The following is a 17,857-nucleotide window of genomic DNA, read 5'->3' as shown; positions in this document are numbered from 1 at the left end:
CACAAATGTATACGAAGATATGGCAGCCAGTACTCATTTGACTATACGAGGCATCGCTTTAAGCGCTCAGTGACATCTCTACTCATACATACGCCATACCGTACACACTCTGCCCTCCATTAAAGGCATCTGTATAAAGCCCAAGGCATTGTGGAGGACCCCTCTTCTCACAGTCTTTCGGTCCCACTTCCATCTGGCAGAAGATTCTGTAGCATCCAAACCACTTCTGCCAAGTTCTGCGGCAGCGTCTACCCCTTGGTTGTGCCAACTCTGCCCATCTCCCCTCAAATCTGCCCCCGGTCGTTTATTTATATGCAGTTCTCAGGGAATTGGCCGACAGGTCAACAGTATGTCAGCCAAACTTCACTCCATCATGCCTGCTGTGTTGGAAGACATTAACTGATTGACGAGGCGCTACTTTCATTTTTCTTTAAGTTTGGGTGCATATACATAACACATGGCAGGATTTTGCCAACATAAAATAGCAATTTGCAGCAGTGTTTGCTTTTCCTAATGAAACTGGAGCATTTGACCACACTCATATTGCAGTAAGGGTACCTGGTAAGACTTGTTAAGCATCAGCACAAGTCATCTGTGATGCCAAGATGAGACTAGCAAACGTTGTAGGTCAGAATCTGTTTGTTTTGAGGCAACGCTGCATTAGTTGTATGCGATGGCTGGCTTCTTGGTAAGGTGACTGACGTAGATTTTTTAGATGGCCTGTACAATTGGAGTGGAGTGGCTAGGGTTCTACACCGGCAATCAGGAAGGTTGATGGTTCAAATCCCATAAATGCCAGAGGTAATTCCACCCCATTGGGCCCTTGAGCTCTGTCCTGGGTATGAAGTTAACCTGCATCCAGCCCTACAAGCAGGTCCTCCAACTTGGCAGGACTGGCATTCCAGCCACCGTACAAAACCTCACCCTGTTCCATCCCATCTGAACTGGCGATGGGCTGAGGTGTCACCCGTTGTATGGCTGCATTGGGACTGGGTTTGGGACCCTGAGGTGGTTCATCGTGTGGTGGGTGCTGTAACACGCTGTATCAGCGCATGGTCCTCACCTCCTCTTCTATATAATTCATTGTAACAGCAGTCATGTGCCAAGTCATAGTGCCGACCCACTGGTTCCTTACACCTTTTCTTGCTAGAATGCCAATCATGCTCTTGCACAATCAGTTGTGGAGCGCACCTTAGGGTCCTCTAATACAGGTGGTGGGGTCTTGATGCGTCAGGGAGGAGGTCACTCTACCAGCCCATGAAGGTGTGCAGCATTGCAACCGCATATGTATGAAGTTCATTAGCATAGTCCATATATGGTGGCAACTGGGCGGTGTTTGAGTTGTGTTCACATATGCACATTTACAAGGAGGCTGTGATTTATAAAGAGTGCATTGTGAAGCATTGTGCGTATGCCACCATTTTATAAATCAGATTTTTCTTTGGCGTTTGAACATTTGAACAATCTCGACGAGAACAGGCCATTCGGCCCAACAAAGCTCACCAGTCCATCCATCCATCCATTATCCAACCTGCTACTAACTACAGGATCACGGGGGTCTTCTGGAGCCAATCCCAGCCAACACAGGACGCAAGGCAGGAAACAAACCCTGGACAGGGTGCCAGCCCACCACAGCCTTTAAAGAATATGCTGCCCCATATTAATATAGTTGATTTCAAATAATTATTCAACTGGGCATAATGGCTTCCTCTCATTTCTCAAACGTCTTATGTAATGTCTTAATTTCTGTGCTGCCTATTTGTAAAACGTTCCGCCGTCCCCGTCTTTCAGGAAGGGTGTTATCCCTCGTCTCTTCCTCTCTCTGTCTCTTGATCTTTCTCGATCTTTGGCTTTTGCTGCAGCTCATCTCCAGACTCTGCTGTAGACCCTGCCGGACCCTGGCATTACGGAAATGTCCTCCCGAGTTCAGGGAGGTGTGCCAGACACTGGAAGAATTCAGAGGGGTCGGCCCAGGACGGGCAGTTTGGATTGTATCTGTCAGTGGAAGTGGAGGCAGCTGGGGGTCACCCAACGAGGAGCTGGAGGAAGTTGCTGGGGAAGCCCATTCAGTCTAACTTAGTGTTGCCACTGAGAACCTCATCAGCAGGAAACGCAGAATGAAAACATGAATGATGACGATGTACATTTAATTGTAAGGAGGAAAAATAGTAAAATATACTCAATAAAATCCATCTGCTACAGAGGGGTCGTCAAAACATTCAACAACATTTTCTTTGTTTTATCCGTAATGCCTGCCAACTGCTTTAATAAATATAATATAATAATAATAATAAATTTCATATTTTAGAAATCTCAAAGTGCTACAGAGTAAAAACAAAAATAATAAAACAAGAAAATCTATATATGCTTTAACAAAATATCTTTCTAAAAAGACGAGTTTTTAGATTCCGTTTAAAAACATTAGTCGACTGTGGGGCTCTCAGGTAGTCAGGGAGGACGAACCACAGTCTCGGCGCCACAGATGAAAAAGCTCTATCACCCATACTGCGAAGCTTGGTTCTAGGGACTTGGAGAGTGTTAGTGTGTACAGAGCGGCGAGTGCGTGAGAAGCTATGAGGGGTAAGGAGTTCCTGTAAGTAAAGGGGGGCATGTCCATAGATGCACTGATGGGTGAGGAGATCGACCTTGAACTCAGTTCTGAGTGGGACAGGGAGCCAGTGAAGGGTTTTCAGGATTGGGGTGATATGGTCATGCTTTCGCACCCTCATCAGGATCCTGGCAGCGCAATTCTGAATATACTGGAGTCTCTGAATACTCTTGCCAGGAATCCCGATGAAGAGCGCATTACAGTAATCCAACCTGGAGGAGACAAAGGCATGGACGAGCTTCTCTGCATCTTCCAGGGTGAGAGTTGGTCGGAGTTTAGCAGTATTCTTGAGGTGGTAGAAGGAAGACTTACAGAGGTGTTTGATGTGGGCGTCAAAGGTGAGTTGAGGCTCCATTTTAACACCCAGATTGGTGACAGATGTGGAAAGGGGAATGTTTTGGCCAGCGAAAGTGATACTGGTGATGGTAGAAGAGCGGAGATAGTGTGATGTGCCAACTAAGATGGCTTCTGTTTTGGATCTGTTTAGCTGAAGAAAACTGAGCCTTATCCACGCCTCTATCTCCTCCAGGCAGGTAGTCAATGTAGATATTGGCAGAGGAGCAGTAGAGGTAGTGCTGGGGTAAAGCTGAGTGTCATCAGCATATCAGTGAAAAGATAAACCATGTCTGCTAATGACATTTCCAAGGGGGAGCATGTAGATGGTAAAAAGGATGGGGCCTAGCACAGAGCCCTGTGGGTATGAGATTTTGCGCTGCCCAGGGCGACGTGCTCAGTTCTGCCAGTCAGGTAAGATGTGAACCAATTGTGAACATTTCCAGAGAGTCCAATGGTGTATTTCAGACAGTGAAGGCTTTTCATGAAGGACGTCTGTACTCTTCACTCTTTTCTATAAGATGCATTGCTACTGTGCTGGACAGTGAAGGGCTACATGCTCCCCCAATACTCTAGGTGGCAGTATACCAGTACGGACACCCACAAGGCATGTTGGAAACCTTGGGGTAGCCTTGTCGGGTTCTGTGGGTGCCACCAGGGGGCGCTACCGGGATTAGTACTCCCTAACTTTGTGGGATTTCTGTTTGAGCTGAAAGTATTTCCAATGGTCTATGCCCTAGAAACGGACATACTCTCGGATCCAAGATAAAAGAAGCTGCTGAAACTCATCCAGGCGACTTGGAGTTGGGTGGATGAGGACAAGGCTCACTTGCAGGAGTTAGAAGCAGAAAAACAGAGAGAAGAAGAGAAGTGTGTTTGTGATCATATCACGTTTGAAGCCTTTTTGTATGGTGTTGGTGTAAATAAACCTTTTATTTAAACCTGGTTGTGTCTGGAGTTTGGGGTGCTGCAACGGCCCCTATTGGTCACACTATCTACTCTCTGTATTTAAATTCCTAAGCCTAAAAGTGCAACGATTTTGTGCAACGATTTTATGTCCTGCTTTAAATCGGGCTTATTTTAAAACCTACATATATATGTTTGGTTTCATTCTTTTCAGAATTTATCGAACATTAATGTGATGTTGTTCGATTTTTAGATTCTTCTTCCGTTTTTAAATTAGAAACTAAAAAATATCAAGAACTCAAGTCCCGCGAGAGGAGACTTTGTGCCAACAGATTTAGCTACGCCCGGGGCTGGAAATAAAATACAAAGAGTAGGACAGCTGCTGTATAGGCTTTTAAATGTTCAAAGTACCGCACGAGATGCAGATCACGCGGCACGACAGCAGCTGATCGAGCAAAGAGGAGGTAAAAAAAAACTGTTTCCCATTGTATCATCGTTTAGGAGGGAGTTTTGGAGGAGCAACCGCGTCTCCTTAGCGTGCGTTCAGCCCCACCTTCACAAAGCGAGCAGCAGAGACGTGAAGTGGTTGGCGCATAGCGCAGGTGAGCGAGCAAAGTGAGCAGGGGGTAAACCCCCTAGTGTGTGTGTGTATATATATATATATATATATATATATGGTATTTCACTAATGACCAGAAAGTCAAATTCAGATTTGCTAATTCCATGCAATGTCTGATCATGGTATCAATGGATACTTTTTTATCAAATGATATAATATTTCAAATTTACTGTAAGTTTAAGTGTTACTTTCTAAAAATGCAGCCAGTTAGTAATGAAGAAATGATACTGTACTGGTTTATCCTCACGTCTTTATGTTTCATCTTTATGCCACACATTGAAATTTTGCTGCTGATAAAAAGAAAATCAACCCATTTACAATACCCTCCCAAGAGTTTGAAAGGCATCACATCAGCAGACATTTTGGCTTCGTGGCTCATGTATTAATTAAGTTGTCTTGTTTGTATATTTTAATAGTTGTGAAGTTTGAATTCTATATCTTAAAGTAATTAAGCACACTTAGCAAGGTTTACTATGTAATGCAGAAGCGTTTCCAAGTAACTGAGGGCAGCTGAGACTGGATGTAAGCAGACTACATTAGGCTGCCATGTTTATTTACTGTACGAGAAAGGCAGCGTCTGTGCTAATAAAGAAAGGGGCTGAAGATGGCAAAGCAAACACGCGAGGCTGGACATTAATGATCATGCTGACCGCGCTTACTTATAATTTAGTATGGCTCATTTTGCCCTGCGTCCGGCTAGCAACTGGAAGCAGCCAATGTAATGATAACAAACTTTGTATGATGTAAGTGATCTAATGTTGTACCATTTACTTGTGTTTAAAAGAGACCTCAACTAGCAGAAAAGGTGGGCATCTTGTTATGGAGTGCCATGTGCTTCCCATGATAGGAGTGCTCCCTCTTCAAAGAGAATGAATGGGATGTGATTTAAACTTCCTCCTGCCTGTTTACTATTATGGCTTTTAGGTCACCCAGGGGGTGACGGTCATCACTACCACAGTCAGAAACATAAAACATTATTTTGACATGGCTTTCTCACAGATACATTTTAGTGTAGCCCCGATAAACTAAACATGCATTGAATTATCATTTTTTCATGGCTCCACAATCTGTACTAACCCCTACTTTCTCTACTGTTTTCTTTCCAGTTTTCTGTGGTGGCGAGCTGTGCTGCCACCACCTGATCAAAGCGCCGTGATGTCCCAATATCAGGGGTTCTCATAGTCGGTCCTGGGGACCCACTGAGGCTTCAGGTTTTTGTTCCAACCAGATTTATAATCAGTGCCAACTGCTAACACTGATCTCAATTAATTAGCTGGTATTTTTTTTTTCTCTTCTCTTATTCTACATTAACAAAGCACAGAGGCATGTTTTTTACATTTTGAAATATTTCTGCTTTTGCTATAGATTTAAATGCTTAACTCCCTTTTGTTGCTTTCATTACACTGTATTTTACCCTTTCTCTGTTTGCTTTCTTCATTGTATCTTATTAATGACAATTAAAAACGAGCAGAGCAGAAAGCCAGGCAAACGACACCGAATCATGAAAGGCAGCAACTACTTTAGCGTCAGACTAACTAATTAATAAATAATTGATTAATTAAACAATTAGAACACCTGGAAAAGTAGAATGAAGATCAAGATGGATATATTGCTAAAAAAAAAAAAAATACATTATTCCTATATAACCGCCTAGTACATTTTAATATATATATTAAACAGCCTTCTGCTGCTATGCCCCTAAAATCTGGAATAGCCTGCCAATAGGAATTCATCAGGCTGATACAGTAGAGCAGTTTAAAACACTGCTGAAAACACATTACTTTAACATGGCCTTTTTACAACTTCACTTTAACTTAATCCTAATACTCTGTATGTTCAATTCATCATAATAACTATTCATAGTGGCTCTAAAATCCGTACTGACCCCAACTCTCTCTTCTGTTTCTTTTTCCGGTTTCTTTGTGGTGGCGGCCTGCGCCATCACCACCTACTCAAAGCTTCATGATGCTCCAACAATGATGGACGGATTAAAAGCCAGAAGTCTACGTGACCATCATCATCAAGTCCTTCCGTGAGAACCCTAAATCCAAGGAGGACTGTTTCTTTTATGTTAGGTAGATTGCTCAGAGGGGACTGGGGGGTCTCACGGTCTGTAACTCCTACAGATTTTATTTTTTTCTCCAGGCGTCTGGAGTTTTTTTTTTGTTTTTTCTGTCCACCCTGGCCATCGGACCTTACTCTTATTCTATGTTAATTAATGTTGACTTATTTTATTTTCTTACTGTGTCTTTTATTTTTCTATTCTTCATTATGTAAAGCACTTTGAGCTACTGTGTGTATGAAAATGTGCTATATAAATAAATGTTGTTGTTGTTGTTAAGGCAGAGTGGTGGCTCTAAGGCTAGGGATCTGTGCCAGCAATCAGAAGGTTGCCAGTTCGAATCCCAGAAGTAACTCTACCCCATTGGGCCACTGAACAAGGCCCTTAACCTGCAATTGCATCCAGCCCTGCAAGTAGGTCCTCCAACCTGCAGGGAAAACTTGGGGTTTGGTGGCACGATTGGCACTCCAGCCACCATAAAAAACCTCACAGTGTTCAGTGTGGTGCTGAGGTGTTGCCCGCTGCACTCAGATCTCAATCTGGGTGGTCTGCTATGTGGTGTGTGTGGCAATGCCCTATAATCAGCACAGCATACCAACCTCTCTCTGCCTCTCTGTCTGCATGGGTGATGAGGAGCTGTGTAGCAACAGAAGGATTTGATATCCCAAGATGCTCTGGGGTGTTAGACTTTTTATTGTAATTTCTTTGATATTCAGTTTGAGTTTCAGTTTTGATTCTACAGAGTCAGTCTTAGGGGTGTGCGGTGCCAAGGGATGACCAACCTCACGCGTGGCCGGTCACGTCAAACGCCGTTACCAGTATGTGTGGACTGTATGAACTTGTGTGTGAATTTAATAAAAGTAATGTTAACATACACCGGATTTTCCTATTAGAGTATTCAACTAAATCTTTTCAAGATAACACGCGGACTTTATCAAACTATAACTAGAGAATATAACTTGACAAATCCGCTTGAACGGGTCACGCGGACCTCAAAAGCGGGACCCCCTTAGGCGCGGGGCCTACTTGCCACCCCCAAACGCCACTCCTGTGCATCTATAGCGAGAGTGTTCTGCTGAGGGTTTAGGTTGTTTTTACCTCCCACCACTAACTGACGGTGCCCGGCGTACACGTCCTAAAGACAGCGGCATGGACACTGATGCGTGTAGTGACTGTTACGCACAACGCTGCCAGCCAAAACAAGACGAGTAAAAGTGATCTTCTTGACAGTGTCTATTGCCACAACATTTCTAATCGTTCCCAGTCAAATTATTTTCTGAATACTATCCAAGTGTACCCACAATGATAACATCTGCTGATTTTTCACTACATTTTTGTTACTAAATTGCTTATTTCAAGCGCACAGTCCACATTCTGCCTATTGAAGGTGAGTGATTTGGTCAGACTCCATCACTGTTCCTAATGATTTTTGTTAAAGATGGCCTTGTTCCTTTACCGTGTCGCCTACCAATGAGCAATGCATTATTTTCACGTTTTTGTAAGCCGAGGTTTCCATGGTGTTTTTGAATGGACCCTGAGTACAATTCTGCCTGGAATGGATCAGCCAGACGTGACTCACAGCGGCTGTTTTTCAACTTTTTTTTTTTTCCTTTCCTCTATCATCAGCACTATGAACTCTTAATGAATTTAATAAAACACGGCGGCAGATCAATAATTAGTCAAAGGGAAAAACATAATAAGTGCAGAGTAATTGTACATTTCAGCTATTTTCAGCAAAGCAAGTTATGTCATAATTACCGTAAGCAGATGAACCAAGTCCTTGTTAGCATCCAGACGAGGTGCAATCTGCTGAAGTTGTATCAGCTCATTTATATGCGTATAAAGTGTCTGCAGCTTATGCACATTAATCTTTTTCTCTTCAAGATAGTCAGGCATGGCCTCATAAACTGAAATAAGGTCTTTCAGATGAACTCCCAGGATTGGGATCTTAAAGTCCGTGCATTCATTGAACACTTTTCTGTAACTGTCATAGTTGCGAAAAGAGGAGAGCAGCTCTGTCATTTCATTAAGAACCTGAGGGCAAAAAACACAAACACAAGTGAGCGTCCATCGCCTGCGACTCTTTACAGTATGATTAATGGTTAACAGCACTGTAATCTCTGCCAGCATTCTAGTCCGTCTGAATCTTAGGTATGGCCTGGCATATTTAGAGCAGTAAGAGAGTGGAGTAATGAGTTTTAAATAACAGCTCTGGTATTACCTTATGAACGTCACTGTGCACATACGACGTTGTCTCTTTGAGTCTTGAGATAGAACTGTGGCATAAGCCTCCAACGACTGCCATTAGAGTATTGAAATTCTGGATATGATGAAGTTTCTAAGCAAAACAAAACAGAACAATCCAAATAAAGTAGGCTGTCATGGTTTCATTACTAACTCAGTTGTTTCCGTGATGAGACAAAAATTGTAGACATGTAACAAAAAATCGGGAGTGGTCTCCCCTCGACTTTCTCGTATACTCAGATATGGGGATGGATATTTGAGGAGTAAACCGCAAGACAATGATTATATTTTTATCAGTAATGGCATACTGCGCGATAACATGCAGCGAATACAGTTGACTTATAGTTTTCGTCCTCTTTCTCTGTACGTTGTCACAGGTGGCTTTGGGGACACCCCGGAGGACCGGAGGAGGGCTTACTTCTCCCCCAGACCACGTGGAGGAGGCCGCCCTGCTACCTATGGGGACCTCGGGTACAGAGCTTTGAAGCTCAACCCTGTAGGGGGCACGTGGTCACCGCCAGGGGGTGCCCTAATGCCTTTGGAGCCCTTGAACTCAGCACTTCCGCCACACCCAGAAGTGCTGGGGGAAGAGGAGCGGGGACACCTGGAGTGCTTCTGGGTGTGCAGCCGGTATTTCCGCCACACTGGGGAGTGCCGGTGGAAGATTGTCGGGAGGCACCTGGAGTACATCCGGGTGACTATAAAAGGGGCTGCCTCCCTCTGTTCGTTGGCTGGAGTTGGGAGGTTGAGAGACGAGGTCTTGGAGGAGGCAAGGAGGCGACCTGAAGAGAGGGAAGGCAGTGTGGTATTGGCCTGGACTTTTGGGGACTTGTAGGGGTTTGTGTTGCACTAGTATGTATAATAAACGTGTGTTGGGTGTTACAAACATGTCCGCCTGTCTGTGTCCGGGCTGGCTTCCACAACATTCAACATTCGTTTGCTCAGAGGTTGATGTGCTTGCTGCTTCCTGAGCAGCTCTTCTTTTCTCCACCATAGCGGCCAACTTCTTCTCTTCTTTCGTCGGCATCTTTTTGCGTTAAAATTGATGAAATCAGTGCTTGTGTTGCAATTACTTAGTACGTTTTCTTTAATTCTTCACTTAAACTGGCACTTAAGTCTTCAATCTGCCTCAAGAATGATTTAAGATATGAAGAGGTAGGGGAAGTGACGGCGAAGGTGGTAGGGATGAGAATGGCGCCCATACGCATGTGCCACATGGCTGCCCTGCTGTACGCTGCCGAGAGTTAATTCTACAATAAAATAATACAAAAATCTTAATAAATATCATCACCCTGAAAGCGGACGGTAGAGGTCACATAGTATACGTGTACCAAATTTCGGATCGATGGTTCAAACGGTTTGCGAGCTACAGGTGATTTAAAATCCTGGACAGACAAACGAACAGCCACAGTAGCGTATTTTATAAGAAGATATTATGTACATTAAAGCCATCAACAACAAATCAAATTAATAATACATTGAACAATTATGATTAAAGTAAATTTGAATAAATCAGACTCTGCAGCTTCCTGAATAAAAAGAAAACAGAGTATGTGTTCAGGTAAAGGACCTCTTCCGGTTGATGGATTTGGCCCAAAAGTTAATACAGATCTAGATTTTCGGTGTAACAACCACATGAAAAAATTTCGCACATCTATCGAGTTGTGTTTTTGAGTTATCGTGTTTACACACACAGACACAAACACAGACGTAATTCCAAAAACGGTATTTTCAGAACTCAGGGAGGTCTAAAACATTGAGATTCATCAAAATCTCGAGGTTGAATTTCTTCATGATTACTATACCTTCTTCATATGTTGTACACGAGAAAGTAAAAAAATGAAGGCTGGGCAGATAAATACAGGTATCCCTTGTATAACACGGTTTTATTTTGAATAACGCTCTTGTTTTAAATGCTAAAGCCCCTTGAATACCGCGGCTATAAATTTGATTAGCGAGTTTGTTTTTAAATTTTGCGAAAGTGGAAACGAGAGGTCGCGACTGAACATGCAGGTGTCACCGTTCCCCCTACGCCCAGCTCAGTGGCCATAATGGGCATTTGAACTCTCACAGAGTCATGAGCCACCAGTTCAGCTGCCAACAGACACCATAGAGAGTGGACGTTTTTGTTGCATATTTTCGCCAGTTGTTCACTTTTTTATCCTTTCTTTTAAGCGCTTGCCCTTTCCAAACATGAACAAGCAAAAGCGTCAGTCCTCATTGGAAAGTGAAAAGAAGAGAAGAAAGCTTATTACGTTAGATGTGAGGCTTGAGATAATTAAAAGATACGATCGTGGTGAAACAAAAGCAAACATTGGCAGGGAACTCGGCTTCAATGAACCTACTGCGACCAAGGAAAATTGACATCAAAGACTGCAAGCATGCAATCATTGCGTAACAGAACTCAGCTCCCTAATAATATTTTAAAAATTGATTTCATAACTGCTTTAGAGATATAAAAACAAAGCAGAAGAAATAGAGGCTGCTGATCACCCTAACAAGAGCAATGCCAGGGGTTATTAATAAGAAATGGGACACCTTGATTAATATTTTATGTTTTGTATACTCTTGTGTAACTGTACTACCACCGTAACTGCCATTTACTGTATAAAGGCTATTACGGTATAACAGAACTGAATATAGGAACATATGAAATATTACCACTGACAGGAGACCACACAGTCCACAAGGCTCATTTTGTTAGCTTTAAAAGCTGTCTAGGGGTGTGTGGTGCTCCTGAAACCTCTGCAAAAGGATGAAGGTCCAAGCCTTTAGAGTTCTGGTGCTCCCTGTCTTGCTACATGGTTGTTAGACATGGACGCTATCCAGTGACCTGAGACGATGACTGGACTCCTTGTGTCTCTTCAGAGAATCCTTGGGTACCGCTGGTTTGACTTTGTGTTGCTCATGGAGTCCTGAATGAGGCACATTAGCTGCATTGTGAGGAAGCGTCAGATACGGCATTACGGCCATGTGGCACGAAGCCCTGAGGGTGATCCTCATTGTTGAGGACCCAAGTGGCTGGACGAGGCCAAGAGGATGCCCACGTAACACCTGGCTGTGGCAGATAGAGGGTCATTTCTAGAGAGTGGGACTGGACCGCGTGTCTGCCTGGGTTGTTGCCAGCAGTCAGTCAGTTTCAAACCCACTAAAGTCCTGAACGGGGTTGCGGAGGGTGCTGGAGTCTAGACTCAAGAACACACCTTGGACAGGGCGCCAGTCCATCACAGTATTTTAGATGTTAATGTGTGTAAATGCATGGAGCTTTCTGGTATTGCAAATGGAAGAGCGTCATAAAATGTAAGAAAAATAAAGGAAATAGCTGAACCAGCTTTAACAGAGCAGTTGTATGCTACTTTGTAATGTTTCTGTTCATCCATTTTAGACTGGCAGCCTAATCCGTCCACTGTGTGCCAACACCAGGCTGGCAGGTCATAGCGGGTGTCACTCATGTCCTCAAATGTATTCATTCACAGTTCATGAGGTGAGTTTTCTTTCTGCTGATTAACAAGAACATTTGAAACCCTGTAAAATATATAATAAAACTATATATACAATTTATTACAGCTTGTGGTTAAAGTTTCTGTGAAATTACTCTGTCATATATAAAACGTCCACCAGAACCGGCATGGCAGGAGCCCCCCGAGGGGACACTGCACAAGCAGCGAAATCGCCCCCTCCAGCCTCCGTCCAGCCACCGCTTGCAGCATTACCAGCCGCCCACCGAGAACGAACGGGGCAGCCGTGTGTGGTGGGCGGGCAGTGAAACCGCTTGCCGGCAGGAGCCGCCTGAGGGACACTACACTTCACGAGCAGCGAAATCGCCTCCGTTTAGCCACCGCTTGCAGCGTCCCCAGGCCGAAGATGATGGAGCGGCAGTTACTGAGGCGCATGCGTCGCAGTTGCGGCACCATTTGTAAGTCGTAGGTCGGATGTCCGTAACCTGGGGACTACCTGTATATATATATATATATATATATATATTTATATGTTCCTTTTTTACTGGCAACTGCAAATAGTAAATCATAGTTAAGAGTAACACTAGAACATCCTACCTGGGCTACATGGATGAACTTTGTGAACACTTCAGCTCGAAGTTGTGGGGTTGGTCTGCTCAGCACCATCAGCTGCACCCACTGGGAGATGCCATTGCAAAGTGCGATAGAGCGCTCCATCGTAGGATTATCCTTCACACAGCCATTCACTACATAATTCTGGTAGTCTGCAAACTAAAAGAGCGGAAAGTTCATGTTTGGGAAAAGATTGTTTTCAATAAATGTCCCTTCCAAAAGCAACCACACAATAATAATCCCAATAGTAACAGAATTTATTGACAGATTTTCATGTACTGTATTTATGGTGGACATTGCATAGAGATTCTCACATAGCTCAGGGCTGGTTAAACACATACTACACAGTTCTCCATATTTTATTATTGGTATCACCTAAATGCAGTATTTCTATGCAACACTAAATGAAGTTTAACGTTTCAGCTGTATGTGTATATTTTAAGCTTTCATGGTGTCTGCTTTAGAATAATATTGTTTCTCACTGCTTAACTACTCAACTCTTACTTTCAACATGTGCAACCACACTTCCCATACGTTAAAGCCAGCCTTCTTAGCGATGGTGTGAGTGTGAGCGTCATGGTATGGATAACAGAGAAGAACACAAACCACTCAAGTGGACTTGGCAAAGCTCCATACACACTTAGAGGCAACAAAACAGCAAACCTGATGAAACTCCACACTGGAGGAAGTGCGACTGACGTGATGTTTTATGGTATGAGCACCACGTACTGTATGTGACCTTACAGTCGACCCGTTTGACAGAAAAGACCAAACACATCACTGAGTGACGCTGAGTTTATATCCACGTGTTAGCTTTATACTTCTAGTCACCCATTGAAACATTTGTGAAAATCACAGCTCATAGCAGACCACACTTTATATTTTACATAGATATTAAATTGAGTCAGAAAGAGCAAAGAATGAAGAAGGAAACAACAAAAATACATTTATGGTTGAAAGGTTACAAGATTTAATGTAAAACATTCTGCTGATAGAATTAATATGTTATTGACTTACAGGAAACATGTTTTTTAAATATATTTTATGAAAAAATCGGCATTGTGAAATGCTTTATGCTACAGTATATATAATGTAAGGTACTTAATATTAGATATGAAACTTCATTTAAAAATATTAGATATATGCAAATGCACAAGTTTATGTCAGCAAACTATCCAGGTAAACAAAATGTAAAATAGATTGATATGAAGGGTACTATATGATAGATAGATAGATAGATAGATAGATAGATAGATAGATAGATAGATAGATAGATAGATAGATAGATAGATAGATAGATAGATATGAAAGGCACTATATAAGATAGATAGATAGATAGATAGATAGATAGATAGATAGATAGATAGATAGATAGATAGATAGATAGATAGATAGATATGAAAGGCACTATATGATAGATAGATAGATAGATAGATAGATAGATAGATAGATAGATAGATAGATAGATAGATAGATAGATATGAAAGGCAATATATAATAGATAGATAGATAGATAGAACTGAATAGCGCTATCAAATATATATATATATATATATATATATATATATAGATAGATAGATAGATAGATAGATAGATAGACATGTAAGGCACTATATAAGATAGATAGATAGATAGATAGATAGATAGATAGATAGATAGATAGATAGATAGATAGATATGAAAGGCACTATATAAGATAGATAGATAGATAGATAGATAGATAGATAGATAGATAGATAGATAGATAGATAGATAGACATACATGTAAGGCACTATATAATAGATAGATAGATAGATAGATATGAAAGGCACTATATAATAGATAGATAGATAGATAGATAGATAGATAGACATGTAAGGCACTATATAATATGTAGATAGATAGATAGATAGATAGATAGATAGATAGATAGATAGATAGATAGATAGATAGATAGATAGATATGAAAGGCACTATATAAGATAGATAGATAGATAGATAGATAGATAGATAGATAGATAGATAGATAGATAGATAGATAGATAGATAGATAGATAGACATGTAAGGCACTATATAATAGATAGATAGATAGATAGATAGATATGAAAGGCACTATATAATAGATAGATAGATAGATAGATAGATAGATAGATAGATAGATAGATAGATAGATAGATAGATAGATAGATGGCACATGTGGACTGGCATCCCAGCCAGGACTGAACAAAGATTCTTTCCCAGACAGTTCAATGGACTAGGGGGAGATAAGCACTGCTGAGCATTTTGTCCCCCAGTGCAGCAGATGGCAGTACCCCTGGTTTGGGATCCCCACAGAGACCCCCACAGGGCATGCTGGGGTCTGTATTCCTGTGGGGCAGCCCTGTTGGGTTCAATGGGGGCTGTCAGGGGAGCTGCTAGGATTCACACTCCCCACTTTCAGGGATTTCTGTTTGACCCACAAGTGCCTCCGGCAGGCTATGCCCCTAATACAGGAAGTAACCCCAATCTCAGCCAGGTGAGTCGGAGTCAGGTGGAAGAGGACAAAGCTTGCCTGGAGGAGTGGAATATGAAGGAAACAACTGTTATGAGATTTGCAAAGCCATTATGAGGAATCTATGACAAAACAACAAATCCCTCTTAAATATACACTAGAATAACTAAGAAAGAAAGAAAGGTAAAATTTCTGATTTGGCAGTGCCAGCCCCAGTGGGGTACGACACAGGCGTATTGCTGTTTGTATAAAGTTAGCCTCCTTAGTGTTTCCTGACACTCTTCAGCTGAATAATTCATTGCCTCAGTGTCAGTGTGTCAGAGAGAGGACGTGCAGCATTAGTCACAATGGCACTCAGTTCTCTCATTTGCTTCTCCTTCTACAGGGTTAAGTGTGCGTCCCATAATAGTCACAGGTACAGATCTCATTTGATTCTGTTCTAATGTAACATACCGATATCCTGCGGAAGGACTTGAACTCGAGGTACGTCAAGTGTTCTGCTAGCTCTTCAGGTTCTAGGTGGTCAAACAGCAAGGACACTTTCCTTTTCTTACTGCTGTTTGGTTTTATTCTTTGGGTAATCTTCCTGGACCATTCTCTTGCATTTCTGTTGTTTAGAGAAGTAATAAATCATGAATAAGAAAATTTAAAATCTGTATTATAGCATGTACGTAACAAATTAAAAAATAATGCTTGTAATTATCGAATTGGCCCTGTAATAAATTCTCGTAATAAGTCCCAAGAAAAAAAAGAGCTTTTTGAAATACTGGTGGCACATGATGACTTCATTGTCACAAAAGGAGCAATAGTTTTTGTGCTATAAAGAATAGTGACTCTGAAAATGTATTTCCTCATCTTCCTGCTGTCATTGTCACCTTATAAAAGGACATACTGTATGCTAAAGCTCTGATTGTACTGTAAAATGTCCAAAAGAATAACATTAATTACAAGTAACAGCTGTCAGCACCAAGAGGCCAGAGAGCTGAAACTGGGTATGAATTTAGAAGTTGAGTTGTTCTGATTAGATTAGAAATAGCTGCTAGTAAGGGCATGCTGAGGAATTGTAAAAAAAAAATGCAAATATACAAATACATCAAGAAATGTCAAATTTTCTAATATGAGAAGCAGAGATAAACTCGTTTTGGCTTGTATTATTTTAAATGACTCAAACATTAAAAAAGTCGTAGACATTAGCAAAACAAGCTGTCAGTTCAAAGAAAATTCCTGGCTACCCATTACATAAAATACGACATTTCGGTATAATAATATAACTTAAACGTGTTATTACTTACATCTGTGAAGTGTCTATCAAGCGGCAGTGTTCCTCGTGTCCGTATTCTCGAACCATTTCCTGAAACTGTTCCATGGTGTCTGTTAGCCTAGTATCTACTCGAAACATTACCCACAACTCGGTAATCCAGTATCTATTAAAGATAATAAAGAACGACAATTCTTACTATAGTTTGCAGGTATACCATGTTTTAAACATTTGACACACTGTGCCATTTACATTAAGTATTACACAATCTTACAGTGCTACACGAGTGCAGTAAACTTTATATTTTAGGTTGATTTCTTTATAATGGGTGGCAGATGCTAAAGAAGCCTTCATTTAATCCCTAAGCCTGTGTGGTCTGAACGTCTTCTATTGGGTCCTGCCTTGTGCCCGGTGCTGCTGGGATAGATTCTGGTTCCTGGACACCCTGCGAGAGACACAGTGGATTCTGGAAACGGGTTAATGGATGCCCTGTGAGGACATTTTGATGAGCTGATCGGCAGTGACACTTAGAGTTCTGATCACACGTGATGTTAACATGCTAACTTGGTAATGGTTTACTGCGCAAGTGGACGTAGAAATAGTAAACATGAACATGTTTTAACTATGGCTTTATAAGCTGAAGCTTGACAAGGACCAAACATCTCTGATTATTCAATAAGAGCAATGTGTTCATTGAACATCTAATATGTGTATATACAGTACAATAAAAAGCAAGAATGACAATCAGCAATAGAGAAACCATAATAACATGAGATTTATTTATTATTTTATCTATTTCATCATCATTCATCTATCTTCTTCTTTTAGATGCTCCCGTTAGGGGTCACCACAGCAGATCATCTTCTTCCATATCTTCCTGTGCTCATAATCTTGTTCTGTTACACCCATCACCTTCATGTCCTCTCTCACCAAATCCATAAACCTCCTCTTAGGCCTTCCTCTTGTCTGGCAGCTCTGTCCTTAGCATCCTTCTCCCAATATACCCAGCATCTCTCCTCTGTACATGTCCAAACCAACGCAATCTTACCTCTCTGACTTTGTCTCCCAACTGTCCATGTCCTCATTTCTAATCCTGTCCATCCTCGTCACACCCAATGCAAATCTTAGCATCTTTAACTCTGCCACCTCCAGCTCTGTCTCCTGCTTTCTGGTCAGTGCCACTGTCTCCAACCCATATAACATAGCTGGTCTCACTACTGTCCTGTAGACCTTCCCTTTCACTCTTGCTGATACCCGTCTGTCACAAATCACTCCTGACACTCTT

The 17,857-nt window shown here is 41.8% G+C and overlaps 1 protein-coding gene across 3 annotated transcripts in view; it reads right to left on the bottom strand.

Annotated features, from left to right (window-relative positions):
- LOC120518574 (RAS guanyl-releasing protein 1-like) overlaps positions 1-17,857 on the bottom strand; it is a 200,038-nt gene that overhangs the window by 28,018 nt on the left and 154,163 nt on the right. For all 3 annotated transcript variants that reach the window (XM_039741444.1, XM_039741445.1, XM_039741443.1), the window contains 5 exons: positions 16,607-16,738; positions 15,768-15,921; positions 12,828-13,001; positions 8,750-8,866; positions 8,287-8,562 (listed from right to left, as the gene is read on the bottom strand). In XM_039741444.1, coding sequence (XP_039597378.1) covers positions 8,287-8,562; positions 8,750-8,866; positions 12,828-13,001; positions 15,768-15,921; positions 16,607-16,738 — 853 coding nt within the window. The remainder of the gene's footprint in view (positions 1-8,286; positions 8,563-8,749; positions 8,867-12,827; positions 13,002-15,767; positions 15,922-16,606; positions 16,739-17,857) is intronic.

This window comes from Polypterus senegalus, chromosome 18, assembly GCF_016835505.1.
Source record: "Polypterus senegalus isolate Bchr_013 chromosome 18, ASM1683550v1, whole genome shotgun sequence".
NCBI classification, from domain to species: Eukaryota; Metazoa; Chordata; class Cladistia; order Polypteriformes; family Polypteridae; genus Polypterus; species Polypterus senegalus.
This window is presented reverse-complemented; position numbering and strand designations above follow the sequence as displayed.